Source organism: Equus przewalskii, chromosome 27, assembly GCF_037783145.1.
Source record: "Equus przewalskii isolate Varuska chromosome 27, EquPr2, whole genome shotgun sequence".
Classification (NCBI taxonomy): domain Eukaryota; kingdom Metazoa; phylum Chordata; class Mammalia; order Perissodactyla; family Equidae; genus Equus; species Equus przewalskii.
Window position 1 is genome coordinate 33,247,180 of NC_091857.1, and position 16,274 is coordinate 33,263,453.

The following is a 16,274-nucleotide window of genomic DNA, read 5'->3' on the forward strand; positions in this document are numbered from 1 at the left end:
AGGTGGTTGTACCAATTTTCACTCTCATTGGTATGGAGTGAGGACACCGTTTCCTCACATCCTTGCTAACATTTTGCTATCAGACTTTTACATGTTTGTTGTCTCTCCACTGACCAGCTTCCTTATAACTTTAGCTTGTGGCTAAATTTGCTTGCAGCCACTTTGGCTTCTGTGCTAACCCTGTGTCAGCCTGTGGGTTCATCTCTCATGGCTAACTGGCTCTGTCTTTATCTCATTTGGTCCTCGTAAGATTAATTCCAATAAACAATTGTTTTGTACCTAAGGTATGTCAGTTCCTATGGTTGGTGTAAAGATAGTAATTTCCATGGTATGTTATATGTACCTCTCTAGCTGCAGGTGAAGAGATTTAATTACGTACTTTTTTCATATGATGAATGGTTTTTTAAAATCGTTTTTTTTCTTTAATGTAATATTTGGTATGTTCAAAATAAATGTAACATATAAGCAAGTTGTGAAGCAAAACAATAAAATGAAAACTTATCTATCCACCACTTAATCCTTGAGAATCCAAATGACCAATATTGAATGTGCTCACCTCCAGAGTGACTATCCTGAATTGTGTCTGTCATTCTTTGCTTTTTAACAATAATTTTATCGGGTGTGTATGCATCCCTTAACAATGTATTGTATGGTTTCTGTTGTTTTTGGGTCTTTAAAAAAAGGAATACAGGATACAGTTTTCTGGGGCTTGCTTATTTCTCTCAATGTTATGTTTCTGCATCACTGTAATTGAGTATAGATGTAAGTCATTAATTTTCACTGCTGTGTAGTATTCCGTGGGTGAATATAACACAGTGTATGCATTTTTCTGTTGATGGATATTTTGGTCATTTCTAGGTTTTGCTATTTTGAAGATGCTTGTACGTATTTTCTGGTACACAGTTGCAAGAATTTCTCTAATATTCACACTGGGGTGTATGAACCATGGAGGAGTCTTGGAGGTTTTCTAAGGCGTACTTGGGCACAGGTGATGTTAATGAATCAATTTATAGATCGTTAAATTCCATGTGTACGCTCTCCTAAAATTGGTAATGCCTGAGGCGTATGACAGAGTCTTTCTACTGGTTCTACTTTCCCACCTTCCCTTTCACAGGATCTCTTCCACCTTAGATAAGAAGGGCATGCCACTCACCCACATGGAATTTTACAAGGGCAATGCCCCAAGTGGAAAAACTCTCCAAGGACAACATAAGGGATAATTTAAAATACAGTGTATAGTGATAGGAAAACCTCTTTTAATCCAGGTACTTGTTATCTCTTCAAGAGCTGCATTTCCAATAAAAGTTCGTTTTTATTTTAATTACCAGTATATATAGTTATCTTTTGATCAACTCTGCTATAATAATGACAGTTTAAACCAATGATGTCAGTTTTATTTTAAAATGTTACTGTGATACTCCAGAAATTCATCCTTTGTAACTATTTAAACTTAGGCTGAAATTTTTTAGATGTTATCTTAAAGTGTGAAGAGTATGTCATTTTTAAAAGCGTTTTTGGTGGTTTTCGAGTTAAAAAAAAAAAAGGTTGGAATTCCACTGTGGTAAGCTTTTTGCTAGAAGTAGAACTTCTGGGTTATGGGGTGTGAATGTTTAACTTTACAAAATTATATCAAATTGTTTTTCCAAGTGGTTGTACCAGCTTCTGCTTTGGCTAGCAGGTTTGTCAATACTTTGATCAGCAGTCTATAAGAGTTATAGTTGATCTGTATCCTCTGCAACACTTATTACTGTTAGACTTCTTAATATCTGCCAATCGGAAGGGTACAAAATAATGTGTCATTGTGGTTTTAATTTGCATTTCTTTGATTGTTAATGAGTTTCAGCATCTTTTTATATGTTTATGAACCATCTGTTTCCCTTTTGTGAAATATCTGGTCATATTTTTTACCCATTTTTCTGTTGATTGTCTTTTAAAACTAGTAAACTGGTAACACCAATGCTTTATTGATTATATGCATTGTAAATATCTTCCTCCAGTTGTGGCCTGTCTTTTCACGCTTTATGGTGTATTTGGTGAACAGAGTTCTTAATTTTAATGTAATCTAATTGGAAGTTTCTGCTCTGGGGTTATAAAGACATTCTCCTCTGTTTCTTCTGAGAAGATTTAAAATGATGCCTTTCACATTTACATTCATAACCCATTTGGTATTGATTTTTGTGTGCAGTGTGAGATAGGGATCTGCCTTCATTTTTCCCCCCATGTGATGACAGTTGTCCCCATATTTGTGGTGTGTTGAATTGGCCCTCTGTTCACCAGCAATCTGCTGAACCACCTCTTTGACATGTTTAGTTTCTGTATGCATGGTTGTGTTTCTGGCTCATCTTTCTGTGCCACTTGTTCGCTTGTCTGTCTCTGTGTTGATACCACACTGTTGTAATCATTAATGCTATAGCTTTACCAGAAATCTTGATATCTGGGGAGGACTTGAGTCTCAGCTGTTCTTGGACCTTTGTTCTTGCTTTAACAATCAGCTTGTCACCTGAAATGAAAAACTCTTTGAGAATTAATTGGAATTGATTGAATCAATTTGAGGGAGAAGTGAAATCTTTAAGATTTTGAGTCTTCCTGTCTGAGAACATGGTATGTATTTCCATTTATTTAGGTTTTTAATGTCTTTTAATATAGTTTTGTAGTTTTCTTCATACAGATCTAACACTTTTTAAATGTCGATCCTGATGTTTTCTTGCTGTTATAAATGGTGTTATTTTGAGATTCTATTTTCTGACTGTTTATCGTTAATAAACAGAAATTTAATGGATTTTTTCCATTGATCTTTAGCCATCCACTTGATAAACTCCTATTATTTCTAATATATTTTCTGTAATTCTTTTGGGTTTTCTATGTGGATAATAATATCATTTGCAAATAGTGACACTTTTGGTTTTTTCTTTCTAATTATTTTTCCTTTTAATTTTTTTCTTGTCCTAATATTCTGGCACACTTTTAGATGTATTTTCAATGGAAGTGTGTTCACTAGAAGTGATTATAGTGGACATCTGGATTTTAAAGGGGATGTTTCCCCATTAAAAATCATGTTTGTTATGAGTTTCTGTAAATATTCTCTATTAAGTTAGGAAGTCTTTGTTTGCAATTTTGTCACATGCTTTTCTGTGTCTGTTGAGAATATCTTGTGGTTTTTCTCCTTTAATCTGTTATATGTAATGGATTCCAATATATACATTTTAAAATTCTTAATTCTCTCTTACATTTTTTCCTGAGGTAAATCCAAATTGATGGATTGTCTTCTTATGAGCTACTGGAATCTATCCAGTATTCTTGAATGTGTTTATGAATGAAGTTACCTGTCATTTGTCTTTAGTGATTGTCTTGTCTGATCTGGCTCTTAAGGTTACTCTAGCCTTATGCCAGTTAGAGTAGTTCCTCTTTTTCTGCTTCCTGGGAGAGTTTGGATTGGAGTGATTTGTTTCTGAAAAGTTTGGTGGAATTTACCTGTGAGATCATTTGGATCTAATGTTTTCTTTGTGGAAGGATTGTAGATTGTTAGTAATATAGTAATAATTAGCAGTTGAATAGTAATAGGACTTCAGGTTTTCTATTTCTTTTAGTCAGTTTTGGTCAGTTTTAGAAATCTGCTTTCAACAAAAATTTTAAGTTTTTTGGCATCAAGTTTGTGGTATTAATTCCCTTTTTAATATGTTTTACCTGTAGTTATGTTCCCTTTCCTCATTTTGAATATTATTTGTGTATGACTTCTCTTTTTTTCTTGATTAATCTTGCCAAAAGTTTGTCTGTTTTATTAATCTTGGCAAAGAGTTAATTTTTGGCCTAATTAGTCCTATTATATTTTGGGGTTTTAGTTCATTGATTTTTCCCCCTCTTTATTATTTCCTTTCTTTTTCTTATATTATTTTTCTAACTTAAATTGCGTGCTTAATTTATTAATTTTCATCCATTCCTATTTCCTAGTATGAGCATGTAAGGCTATAAATTTCCTCAAAGTTCGTTTTTGCTTTATCTAATGTGGTTTAATTTATAGTGTTTTCCTTAACTTTCGCATGTAAGTATTTTTAAGTTTCTGTTTTGATTTCTTCTTTGACTTATGTGTTTTTAAATTTTCTTTAAAATGTGTTTTGAAATTTTCACATGTATCTACATTAATGCTTCTTTTTTTATTCATTTCTTAATTGTATAGTCAAAGGATGTGTACTTGTGAAAAGTATGTATTCTCTGATTGTGATGTATCCATTAGATCAAGCTTGTAAATTATGTTGTTCAAACTATATTGATTTTTGTTTGACCTATCATTAGTTGAGAGATGAGTTGCAGTCTCCTGCTGTTACCTTCTAACAGACTTACTGTAGTTCTAACAATTTTTCTTTTTATGTATTTTGAGACTATTTGATTAGATATATGCAAGTTTAACATCATTTTCCCAGTGTATTGGAACTTTTCTATTATGGCGTGATCCTTTCCATTTTAATTTTGCTTAATTTTGCTTTTTGTCTTGGGATCAGTTTTGTCTCTTCCACCTTTCTTTTGCTGGTGATTTACCTGGAATATCCTTTTCTTCATTTTACTGTCACCTTTTCTATGTCCTTAAACTTTTGGTGTCTCTTATAAAGAACATATTAATGGATTTTTCTTTTAATCCAGTCAGTTTATGTCTTTTAATTGGTACTTTTAGAAGTTAGTTCAAGTCTCTTGGTGGACAACTCAGTTTTTATTTAAAATTATTTTTATTTCACTCTTGTTCTGGAGAGGTAATTTTGATGAGTATATAGTTCTAGGTAGATAATTTATTTTCTGTCCACATGGTGAAGATATTCTTTTACATAAAGTACAAAGTCTGCTGCCAGTTTTCTTTATGCTTCTTGAAGAAAATGTTCCTTTTCTTTTGACTGCATTGGATTTTCTGGCTTTGGTGTTATATCATTTCACTTCTAAGTTTAAATGGAGATTACTTTTTATTCATCCTCTTGGATACACCTATTCCCTGATTCTGAATTTTGTCCTTCATGTCATCCAGAAGATTCTGAGCCCTGTGTTCTTTAAATATTGTCTCTCTTTGATTTTATCTATTCTCTCCTTCTGGAAATTTAACTGGATATATATGTATTAGACTGTTCCCAGATAAGGTACTTTTCATCTTTCACGTTTTTCATTTCTTTTTCTCTTTACCAGAATTTACAGTGCTGGATAGTTTCATCATGCACGTTTTCTAGTTTATCACTTTTCTCTTCATCTGTACCTAATCTTCTCTTTAACCCATCGTTGTTTTTCTTTTACTTTTGACAGTTATATTTTTAATTTCTAAAAGTTCTACTTGTTTTTTTTCCAAATATACTCATTTTTTATATTCTCATGTTGGTGGCTCATTTTTTTAGTCCATGGCTAATCTGTAGATTGTGTCTGGCAATCCCAGTCTCTCCTGTCCTTAGGGGTCTAAATTTATTGCTTGTTTTTCTGTTTTTTCTCCCTCATGGTGGATTGTCACTTCCTGTTCTTGGTGATCATTGATAATGAATTCCTGTTTGATCTTTCTCTGTGGAAATCTTGACAGTCTGATTTGGGGATGCTTTTCTTCTGATAGGATTTGGGTCAGCTTTGGTTGGGGGCCAGGGAGTTTCATGGACCACTTTTCAGTTCCCTCGCTTTGCTTCTGGCCCAGGGCTCAGTGTCCTGGTCCTACTGCTGCTCCTAGCAATACTGCTTATAGCTTTTGACTGTCAGATAGAGGTTTGTTGCTTTTGGTGGAAAAGGGTGACTTTACATGTTCCCTATTTCTATGAGCTCAGCAAAATTAAAAAAATTTAAAATCTTGGATCCACTTTGTTTTGGAGTGATAGAGTCCCCCATTAGTTCTTGCTAACTGATGAAATCAGAAGTCCCTTACTTTAATTTTAGTAGTACATTTTTATTTTAGTTTGTGTTAGGAAAAAAATTCTGTCCTCCCAAATCTAAGATTTCTTGGTGTATCAAATTTTCTATTAAAATAAATTTACATCTAAGTTAAAAGTTGAGTTATCCTAAAGAAAAAGATTAAATAAATAAAAGTACAGGTGGCAAGTGGATTTGGCAAAGTTTTCTACTTTGAGGAATGGGAATAAGAAATAGGGGAAACACTGAGCTAGGGAATCAAGGTGAGTAGGGCACAGTGTACCCTCTGGACCCGAGTGAACCTACAGAGATAAACCTGTGATGACCAAACAGTGTGGAAACTACTGCAAAAAAGATATGGGCAGGGTGCTTTGGGCTTACAGAGAAGAGGCACAGAAATAAACTTGGTAGTAGTGAGAAGAGCAGGAAATGCTCGTGGAATTTATTATTACGGACTGGTAGGCATTAGGTGATTGCAGGATAGGATTTGTTTAGGAATGACAAGCAGTTGAATATGATGGCTTCTGAGTTGGATTTCATGGAGTGACTGGAGATAAAAGCAGGAACAGGATCACAAAAGGCCTTCTATGCAATAGTAGGAAGTTTGGACTTAATTCTGAAGATGAAGGGAAGGTGTTGAATAATTTTAAGCAGTAAAATGTTATGATCAGAGTTTTAGAGGATATCAAGATTGAAGGCAGGTCACCAGTTAGGACTGCTTGTTAAATTAATTCAGAGGAGAAAAGATGAAGCTACAACTAAGGCAGTGGCACTGGGCATGAAGAGGTGTATGTGTGCTAATTTTAGAGTTCTTAGGGGGTAGAGATTACAGGACTTCGTGGTCAGTTGGATAGGAATGTTGACAGATACTGGGGAGTCTAGATTGATCCCCAGATTTCTAGTTTGGGCAACCAGATGGCACGTAGAGCAATTAACTGATAGCATACAGAAAGAGGAAAGAATTTGGTTTTATTTGGTTTTTGAGGAAAAAGATGTTTGTTTTTGAACGTAGTGAATCTGAGAGGCTCGTGAGACATCTTGCTTAAGATCCAATAGCAGTTGACAGGGATGGTCTAGAAGTCACGAAAGGCACGAGACACACCCTAGCCCAGAGAGATTTGAGAGTCTTCAGCATTTGGACGTCTCAGCCTTTGTTTGCTACAGGGCAGTACGAGATAATTTAAAGCGGTACATAGATAAACACTGGAAAGTTTTTTAATAGTTAGGAATTTATTCTAAAGTGTATGGAAAGCATAAGTTATACATCAAACCCGTGATATCATGGATATTATCGCTTAGGCCAAGTGAACCCAATAAAAAAGAAATATTGAGTGAGTAAAAATGCATGTGGTATGTGGAAATGGCACCAATTATGGTGAAGCTGTGCAAATGATGGAGGTTCAGAAAGTGCTGTTTTAAGCCATGAGTGTGGTGGATAAAGTCACCCACGGAGAGAGTAAGCGTGGAAAGAAAAGAGAGTTGACATTTGGGTGGCGGGGATTGGAGAAGAAGAGCCCGTGGAGACTGAGGAAGAGCAGCCAGAAGAATAGGAGGAGGACCAGGAGAAGATGGTCTTTGGAGTCCAAGTGAAGAGTTCTGAGGAGGAGGAAGTGGTCAACAGCGCCAAGTAAGTTGTGAGCTGCAAAGCACTCTCCGGGCTCAGCAATTGAGGTAGCCATTTAGCTAGAAGCATCCAAGAGTGGATTCTTAAAAATACTCATCTAATATTAACGATAGCTGATGTTTATAGCGTTTCCTGTATACCATGTCTTATCCTAAGTACTTTCAATGTGTTAACTGGTTAATTAAGTAGATAGTGTTGCTATCCCATTTGATATGTGAGGAAACCGAAGCACAGAGAAGTTAACTTGCCCAAGATCACACATTCAGGAAGTAGGAGAGTCAGGATTCACGCCCAGGCAGTCTGGTTCCAGAGATCATGCTCTTAACCACTATGCCACATCACCTCTCTAGTTAAAACCAAATAGAAAATACAAATTACACCAATGTCGTAAGTACAGTACAGTTGGTGTAGGATGTGGTATCAGTGAGATCTGCCAGGCTGTGAATGACCCATGTCACAATGACTTAGTCTGCTGGGTATGAGCACATTAATTGTATGCCATGATGGTGATGTATGGGCTGTGACAGACAGTTCTTGGCTCTCTCTGGATTTATATACAAAAAATGTTTGTAATACAAATGAGCTTACAACTGTGTATATTTCCCAGGATAGCATATGTCCCATATTATGTGCAGTACTTTGGATGCTAAAATGTCTTTTTTATTTTTTCCAGTCACTTTTCACTTTTGAATTTACATTCTAAACTCTGGAAATATTGTTCATCCAGAGCAGGTCAGGTGCCAGACATTATAGATAACCAGTCTGTTATAGAAGGTCACTGATGACCTTATTGAAAGTGGTTTCCTTTGAATGGTAGCAGTGGAAACCGAATTGTAGGAAACTGAAAATGAATGAGAATGGAGGATTTGAATGGGAGAAAAGGGAAGAATTCTTGATGAGGTTGAAGAATGCCTGTGGTAGGAGATAGGGGAGACATGGGCCATAATGATTCTTGGCTGTGGTCGGAGAGGAGCTAATCAGAAGTCAAGATTTATAAACTGATTTAGAGCTGAGCAGTGATCTGAGGTGTGGTCTTGGGAGGAACCTAGGTGAGGTGGGCAGTGAAGTTCATTTCAGTTGAGGAGGTAGTTAAACTGCAAGGCCAGGGTCTTGAAGGGGTCGTCTACATGGGCCATGATGTGGCTGGGATGATAGAATTTGGAAGAGAGGGGAACGCTGAACTGGTTGCCAGTATTCTTAAACATGACAACCGCCAAGAGGTAACTAGGTGGCAATGACAAGGAAGGGTAGATATTATAGTGAAATACAGTTGTTTGAGACGAGAGACTGTGGTATCAGAGGACCTGGATTTGAATCCTTTCAAGCTTGGTGACCTTGAGCGAATTGCTTAATTTTACCGAGAAGATTTCCCATCTGTGCGGTGGGGATGATGCTCAATGGGCCTGAGAAGAACTGCTGTGAGGATTAATGAGGTGACCCATTAAAACGCTTGGTGTGCTATGTGACAGAAAGACGTAGTGTGCTAGGAAGATGGTTATTGTTCTTCACGTCTGATGTTGTGAGGTTTTCGTACAGCAGATTGGACATAATAAGAAGGATTAATTAAATGGCTTTGCATTTCGAGAAGGATGGTGGTCTTGCTTGGGAAGAAAGAAACTTGATATGTCCTAACAGTGGGATAACAGTGGTGAGGTGAAAAGGTATAAAGAATGAGTTAATGAAGGTGCTGATGATGATAGGAAAAGAAAGCCATTAGTTGGGCAGGAGTTAGAAGTAATAAAATGATGCTGTTTTCAGTGATATTTAGGTTTTCTAGCTGTTCTGATAGCTGTTAATCTTACTGAACTTTCTTCAGGGAAAAAACCTTAGTCTGAAACTCCAGCCCTAATTCCCCTTTTCCCCCAATGAAATAATTATTTTTTAAACATAGTTGTTGATAGTGTGAGGGTTTTTGCCCACCTTTGCAATCTAGCAGTGCTTGACTGTGTGTCATAGTAGTTCTGAGGTTGTTAGGCGGAGCAGTTGTTAGGAGGATGGAGGGTCCGGATGCGGCTGTGGGGAATTAGATTGACAGACTCACCCTGTACCACTTCAGCTCTGCCCCTTTGCCCAAGACAGAAACACACTAAAGGATGGGTAGGAGAATATGAGCAGCTGAGAGGAAACTGTTGTCTCAGTGGAGTCAGAATTTACTTCCAGCCAGGAGGCCGAGAATGTAGTGGAGTTTGTGTATGGTGAAATGTCATATTTCACAGGGTGCAGGAAAAGCAGATGGGGTATAAGGACGGCAGTGGAAAGATGTCTTTTGTTCATTCAGCAAACACTTGTTTGAGGGCTTCCCATGTGCAAGGCACATACAGATGAATAAGACGCCCTTAATTATCTTCTCTCTAAAGGAGATGTGTAAATAGATCAATTCAGAGCAGAGATGGTGACTATGTGAACCTAAGGAAAAGAAGAAATAGGTTAAACTGTTATTTGAACAGAGTCAAGGGGAAAGAATAGCAGAATGAGGATGAGAATCTTCCAGAGTTTCAGTGTTCTAATTGGAATTAATTCCCTGGGGCTTAAGTTCCAAGTATTTTTCTGTTATACAGTAGAAGCCAGGAACACTGCGTCTTATATCATCACAAATGGTGTAATTACTTATTTGTGTTTGTTTTTTTTTTTTAGGATGGTTCACCATGGATGATTTTGCCCTGGGAGATTTCACCGTAGCAGATTATGCCTTGTTAGAAGATTACCCATATGTGGACGATTGTGTCTTTGCTCCTAAATTGATGTCCAATGATTATGTTCGTGTGACTCAACTTTACTGTGATGGAGTAGTAAGTAGATTTGTTGACTTTTTGTTTCTAGCATTGTGTCTTCTTAAAGGTTTCTAAAAATTTATTTATTTTTTATTTTTTGAATTGTCTTTTTAACTTATTGTTTATTGAGGTGACATTGGTTTATAACATATGTACATTTCAGGTGTGCATCATTATATTTTGACTTCTATATAGACTACATCATGTTTACCACCAAAAGTCTAGTTGCCGTATGTCACTGTACACATGTGCCCCTTTACCCTTTTCATCCTCCTGCCACTCTCTTCCCGCCTGGTAACCACCAATCTGTTCTCTCTATCTATGTGTTTGTTTATCTTCCACTTATGAGTGAAATCATACTGTATTTGTCTTTCTCTGACTGATTATGCTTAGCATAATACCCTCACGTCCATCTGTGTTGTCGCAAATGGCAAGATTTCATCTTTTTTTATAGCTGTAGTATTGCATTGTGTGTGTGTGTATCTACCATATCTTCTTTATCAATTCATCCATCGTTGGGCACTTAGGTTGTTTCTAAGACTTGGCTATTGTGCATAATGCTGCAGTGAACATAAGGGTGCATTTGAATTGGTATTTTCATGTTCTTTAGGTGAATACCCAGAAGTGGAATAGCTGGATCATATGGTATTTTTATTTTTCATGTTTTGAGGAATGTCTATACTGTTTTCCATAGTGGCTACACCAGTTTGCATTCCCACGAGCAGTGTATGAGGGTTCCCTTTTCTCCACATCCTCGCCAACACTTATTATTTCTTGTCTTTTTTTTCCCCCCTGCTTTATCTCCCCAAACCCCCCCTGTACACAGTTGTATATCTTAGTTGCAGGTCCTTCTAGTTGTGGGATGTGGGCCGCCACCTCAACATGGCCTGACGAGCGGTGCCATGTCCACGCCCAGGATCCGAACCTGGGCCGCTGCAGCAGAGTGCACGAACTTAACCACTCGGCCACGGAGCCGGCCCTCTTGTCTTTTTAATAATAGCCATTCTGATGGGTGTGAGGCGATAACTCATTGTGGTTTTGATTTGTATTCCCCTAACAATTAGTGATGTTGAACATCTTTTCATGTGCCTGTTGGCCATCTGTGTATCTTCTTTGGAAAAATGTATATTCAGATCCTCTGCTCATTTTTTGATTGGCTTGTTCGTTTTTTGTTGTTGACTGTATGAGTTCTTTATATATTTTGGATATTAACGCTTATTGGATATATGATTTGCAAATATCTTCTCCCAGTTGGTAGGTTGTTTTTTTGTTTTATTCATGGTTTCTTTTGCTGTGCAGAAGCTTTTTAGTTTGATGTAGTCCCATTTGTTTATTTTTTCTTTTGTTTCCCTTGCCTGAGGAGACATGATATTCAAAAAGATGCTGCTAAGGCTGATGTCAAAGAGTGTACTGTCTATATTTTCTTCTGGGAGTTTTATGGTTCAGGTCTCACATTCAACTCTTTAGTCCATTTTGAGTTAACTTTTGTGTATAGTATAAGATAATGGTCTACTTTCATTCTTTTGCGTATGACTGTCCTGTTTTCTCAGCACCATTTATTGAAGAGACTTTCATTTCTCCACTGTATGTTCTTGGCTCCTTTGTCGAAAATTAGCTGTCCACAGATGTGTGGGTTTATTTCTTGGCTCTCAGTTCTGTTTCATTTGATCTGTCCGTCTTTCTGCCAGAAAGATTTTTTTTAAAAATTGAGATATAGTTGGCATATAACATTAGTTTAGTTTCCAGTGTACTAACATGATGATTTGATCTATGTATGTGTTGCAGAATCACCACAGTAAATCTAGTTAACATCCATCACCACATAGTTACAATTTTCTTTTCTTGTGATGAGAACTTTTAAGATTTACTTCTTAAAGATTTTTTGATTTAGAGCTGAATAAAGATTTTTTTGTGCCACGTAAGTTTTTACAAGGACGTAGGTGTACATGCTTTTGAGGTGATTTCAGAAGGGAAAGTAGGCAGTGCCTCAACAACAGGAATGTGCAATGCCAGAGAGTGAGTGGTGGTGAATCTTTGCTGACTGGAGTTTAAAAGAGCTCTCAGGGAGAGTCATAGAAACAGACTCAGGGGAAACACTATGAAAAAGGCATAGCGCCTCATTTGTCGAAGATGTTGTATTCCAAGTGTGTGAATAAATGTGCACTGAAATTTTTTAGTTTAGTACTGATTGTTTTTACATTAAAAATAAAGAACTCACGGTCGGCCTGGTGGTGTAGTGGTTGGGTGCATGTGCTGTGCTTCGGTGACCCGAGATTTGTGGGTTTGGATCCCGGGCTGGACCTTATGCAGTGCTCGTCAGGCCGTGCTGTGGCGGCATCCCATGTATAAAATAAAGGAAGATTGGAACAGATGCTAGCTCAGGGCCAATATTCCTCACTAGAAGAAAAGAAAATCAAGAACTGTGCTTTGCACTTTACCAGATACAAATCAAGAGTTTTTTTTTTTTTTTTTTTTTTAGGGTAGACAGTATAAAGATTATACCCAAAGTGAGAGAAACTTAGGTGAGTACATTGGTATTTTAATTTTAATTTGTTGAAAGACTATCAAGAGGGGTTCATTCATTCAAATCAATGTAGCAGACTTACATATTTATTTAAAAATCTGTTCTTACTATTCTTTTACACTAGAAACCAAAACCTTTCTTTGTTAAAATAGAGTTTTAACTAACACTGAAATATGCTTAACATCTAACAGGTTAAAATATTTCAGCTGTTCATTTTTTACCTTTCCATATCCATTTCTGCCTTTTCTCTGTTAACAGTGTTGATTCATTCCAAAAGGAGGCACAGAATATTAATGTAAAACTTTTTTTTTAATTAAGAATTTGACGTCTGCAATATGTGGTGTAGTAAACCACTTTCTGTCCTGCAAGATTACTGTGATGCCATTAAGATACACGTCTTCTGGCCACTTCTGTTTCAACGTCAGAACAGTTCTGTAATATCACGGTTACACCCCTGTGTGGAGGCCACGTAAGTTACCCCATGTTACTCATTTAGTATGAACAGTGGTAAGCATGTTGCCTGGTACCGAGGAATGCTGAGTATAATGGAAAGCTTATGTGTCACTCTTGTATACTGTTCAACTTTACTTTTGTTTAGTAGGGTGGAAAAAGTTGATACTTGGGATTTGGATATGAATGAATAATTGTGGTAACATTATAATGAGTGAAATTCTGAAGAGCATTAGGTGGTAAATTTGAAACTGAGTAATGAAAAATTAATATGCTTATTTATAACTATCAGCATTGTAGTACAGAAGAGAGGAAAAAGTGTAGTATTTTATTAATAAACAACTTGTCACTTAGAGTGAAGAAATAGAGAAATTTTTTTTCAAATAGTTTAAATTGAGGTATAATGTGAAGTTAAGTATAAAGCTTAATGAATTTTTATATGAGAACCGAGTCTTTTAAAACATAAATTTGTCTTTAAGCAATTCTCACACTTCTGAGATAAGTTTGAAGAAATTACAACATCTTGAGTTGATGGAAGATATTGTGGATTTGGCAAAGAAAGTCGTGGTAAGTGACAGAATGTTGTCGTCCCCCCTGCCCCAATTTAAAGAATGTAAGTGTTTATATGGTGTCATGCTTATGTTACTAATTTTTAGTGGTTAACATGTAATGGTTTTAATTTGGTTAAGTTGAGATTATTCTGCTATCCATAATTTGTGCTGTGTATTTGAGAGATTGGCTGTTTTCATGATTCTGACATAACTTCATGAGAACCAGGACTGCTCCTTATCGCTAAGGATAGAAATTGGAATTTGTCACAAGTGGAAGTGTACTCCTGGTTCACAGAAGCCTTTGTCACAAGTTCTGAAAGTGATGGATTCTATCTTGTAAAATAAAATCATGCCACTGTCACCACCACCACAACAAATATTTTTTCTTTGGGGTGAACTTCATCATGTCAGATTTGAGGAGGTGTACTTGTACTACTCTGAGGGTTTTTTCTTTTTGCCTTTAAAGCCATTTGATAATTTTCCTTATTTCAGTTGGTTATGGAGACAAATATTTTTCTTGGTACTATTCTAATTGCAAACTTAAATTTAGGAAGGGCACTCTGATGTTTATTTCCTGCGGATAGTCTTTTGCAGTAACTTAGTGTAGTTTTATTAAAAATGTAGGTGTAATGAACTTTAAAATCCATACATCGAAAAGTTAGACTAAATCATGTTATTATTGGAACCCTATGTAAGACTTTTTGAATTCTTGTTTTAGGGTCTGTAAGAGGTAAATTGAGTGTGAAAGTGCTTGTGGGAAGTGGACTACTATGTACACATAGTAGTATTTCTAAAGTTTGAAATTTTTAGTTCACTAGAAAAATCAAATATAATTGACTGAATAAGGAAAAAATGTGTTGTATTCTTTCTTTTTGTTTTGCAGAATGATTCATTCTTTATTGGAGGCTTATTGAGAATTGGTTATAAAATAGAAAATGTAAGTGTTAACATAGGAACCCAGCGCAGCTACTGTGAGTAATTGTCAGTCGTCTCACTGCTCATTGCCCCATGCATTGGGTCCACATGGTCAGTGTTTTATATCTAGTATTTGGTAGTATTGACTTCTGTATTTTGCTTGGGCAATCTCCTTATTTTGGGAGTTTGCATCATTTTCATTTTTTTCCCATACATGTAGTGTAATTTTGAGCCTCTTATACAGGTCGATTCTTTTTTCTCTTTTAGTATATTTACTTGGCATATGTGCTCCCAAATGAAATTACTAGGTCCCTGGTCTGAACATTTTTTGATATGTAATTACTGAATAATCTCCAGATACAACGATAAACCAATTTTTAATGATACTGTTAACATAAACATTGACTTATTTCCCTTAAGCCTGACACTAGCAGTGATAACTCCACTGTTTAATTTCTGAAGTCATTTCAGACACTAGAAGTACAGATAAAATTTCTGTGAACTCTAGATTCTTCATGAATATCATTGCCCTGAGTGTTCATTTGCCCAGCCACGCCCTCGTGTTGTTGTTTATCTCCTATTCTTGTATTTGCCACAGACTTCTTAAAATACTTTGTCCCTTTAGTGAACCTTAATCTATACCTTTAATATTGATATGGGTGGAAGTCCTAGTTTAGATGAAATCTGAGACCCCTCGTTCACCTTGTATTATTGCACTCTCCTGCTACCCAGGGCAGCCTCAGACCAGGTTTTAGACCTCAGCTTCCAGGTCTGTAATCATTGCAGTAGCATCCTGAGCTCTGAGAGCAGCCCGAGGTTGCCTGAAGATGTAACATATGTGAGTCCATGGTATTTGTTAACTTGTATGTTGGGTCTAGCTATTCCAGGTTGCGGGCTGGAGTAATGAAAATATGAGGTTGTATAAGTTTTGTATTAAGGATCTAAAATGCTATGTAAGATAAATTTATAATACCACATGTAAATTTAGAATTAATACCCGAATCACATTCTTCATCCCTCTTTTTGAAACAGAAAATCTTGGCAATGGAAGAAGCTTTGAATTGGGTGAAATACACAGGCGATCTAACAATTCTACCTAAATTAGGAGCAGTGGACAATTGTTGGCCTATGTTAAGTATTTTCTTTACTGAATGTGAGTATAAATTCTTTAAATTATTACTTGACTCAGTTTTTAAAGATATTGTTTGAGAAAATGTAATATGTAGTTACGTAATTTCTTATTTATCTTAGCATTTTTAAAAAATGTTTTTCTCTTGTAAGAGAAAAGCCTTTATGAATAAGAGAATTTTAAAAATTTTATTGATGTCATAATAGTTTATAACATTGTGAAATTTCAGTTGTACATTATTATTTGTCAGTCACCATATATATGTGTCCCCCTTTACTCCTTATGCCCACCCCCTAACCCCTTCCCTTCTGGTAACCACTAATCTGTTCTCTTTGTCCTTGTATTTGTTTATCTTCCACATATGAGTGAAATCATACGGTGTTTGTCTTTCTCTGTTTGACTTATTTTGCTTAATGTAATATCCTCAAGGTCCATCCATGTTGTTGCAAAT

General features: G+C 36.2%; 1 protein-coding gene across 22 annotated transcripts in view; it reads left to right on the forward strand.

The window, feature by feature from the left end:
- The window catches only part of TTC3 (tetratricopeptide repeat domain 3), a 150,250-nt gene that overhangs the window by 2,247 nt on the left and 131,729 nt on the right, over positions 1-16,274 (forward strand). For 14 of the 22 annotated variants that reach the window (XR_011533951.1, XR_011533947.1, XR_011533950.1 and 11 more), the window contains exons 2-7: positions 10,118-10,272; positions 12,734-12,776; positions 13,097-13,247; positions 13,708-13,795; positions 14,663-14,716; positions 15,727-15,847. The exons of 5 other annotated variants lie outside the window; for them this stretch is intronic. Coding sequence is in view for 7 of the 17 variants with exons in the window: in XM_070597636.1 (XP_070453737.1) it covers positions 10,129-10,272; positions 12,734-12,776; positions 13,097-13,247; positions 13,708-13,795; positions 14,663-14,716; positions 15,727-15,847 (601 nt within the window). In the remaining 10 variants the exon portion in view is untranslated. Of the gene's footprint in view, positions 1-3,253; positions 7,487-10,117; positions 10,273-12,733; positions 12,777-13,096; positions 13,248-13,707; positions 13,796-14,662; positions 14,717-15,726; positions 15,848-16,274 lie in introns of those variants that run through there. 3 more of the 22 variants (XM_070597637.1, XM_070597650.1, XM_070597653.1) reach the window with 3 other exon arrangements.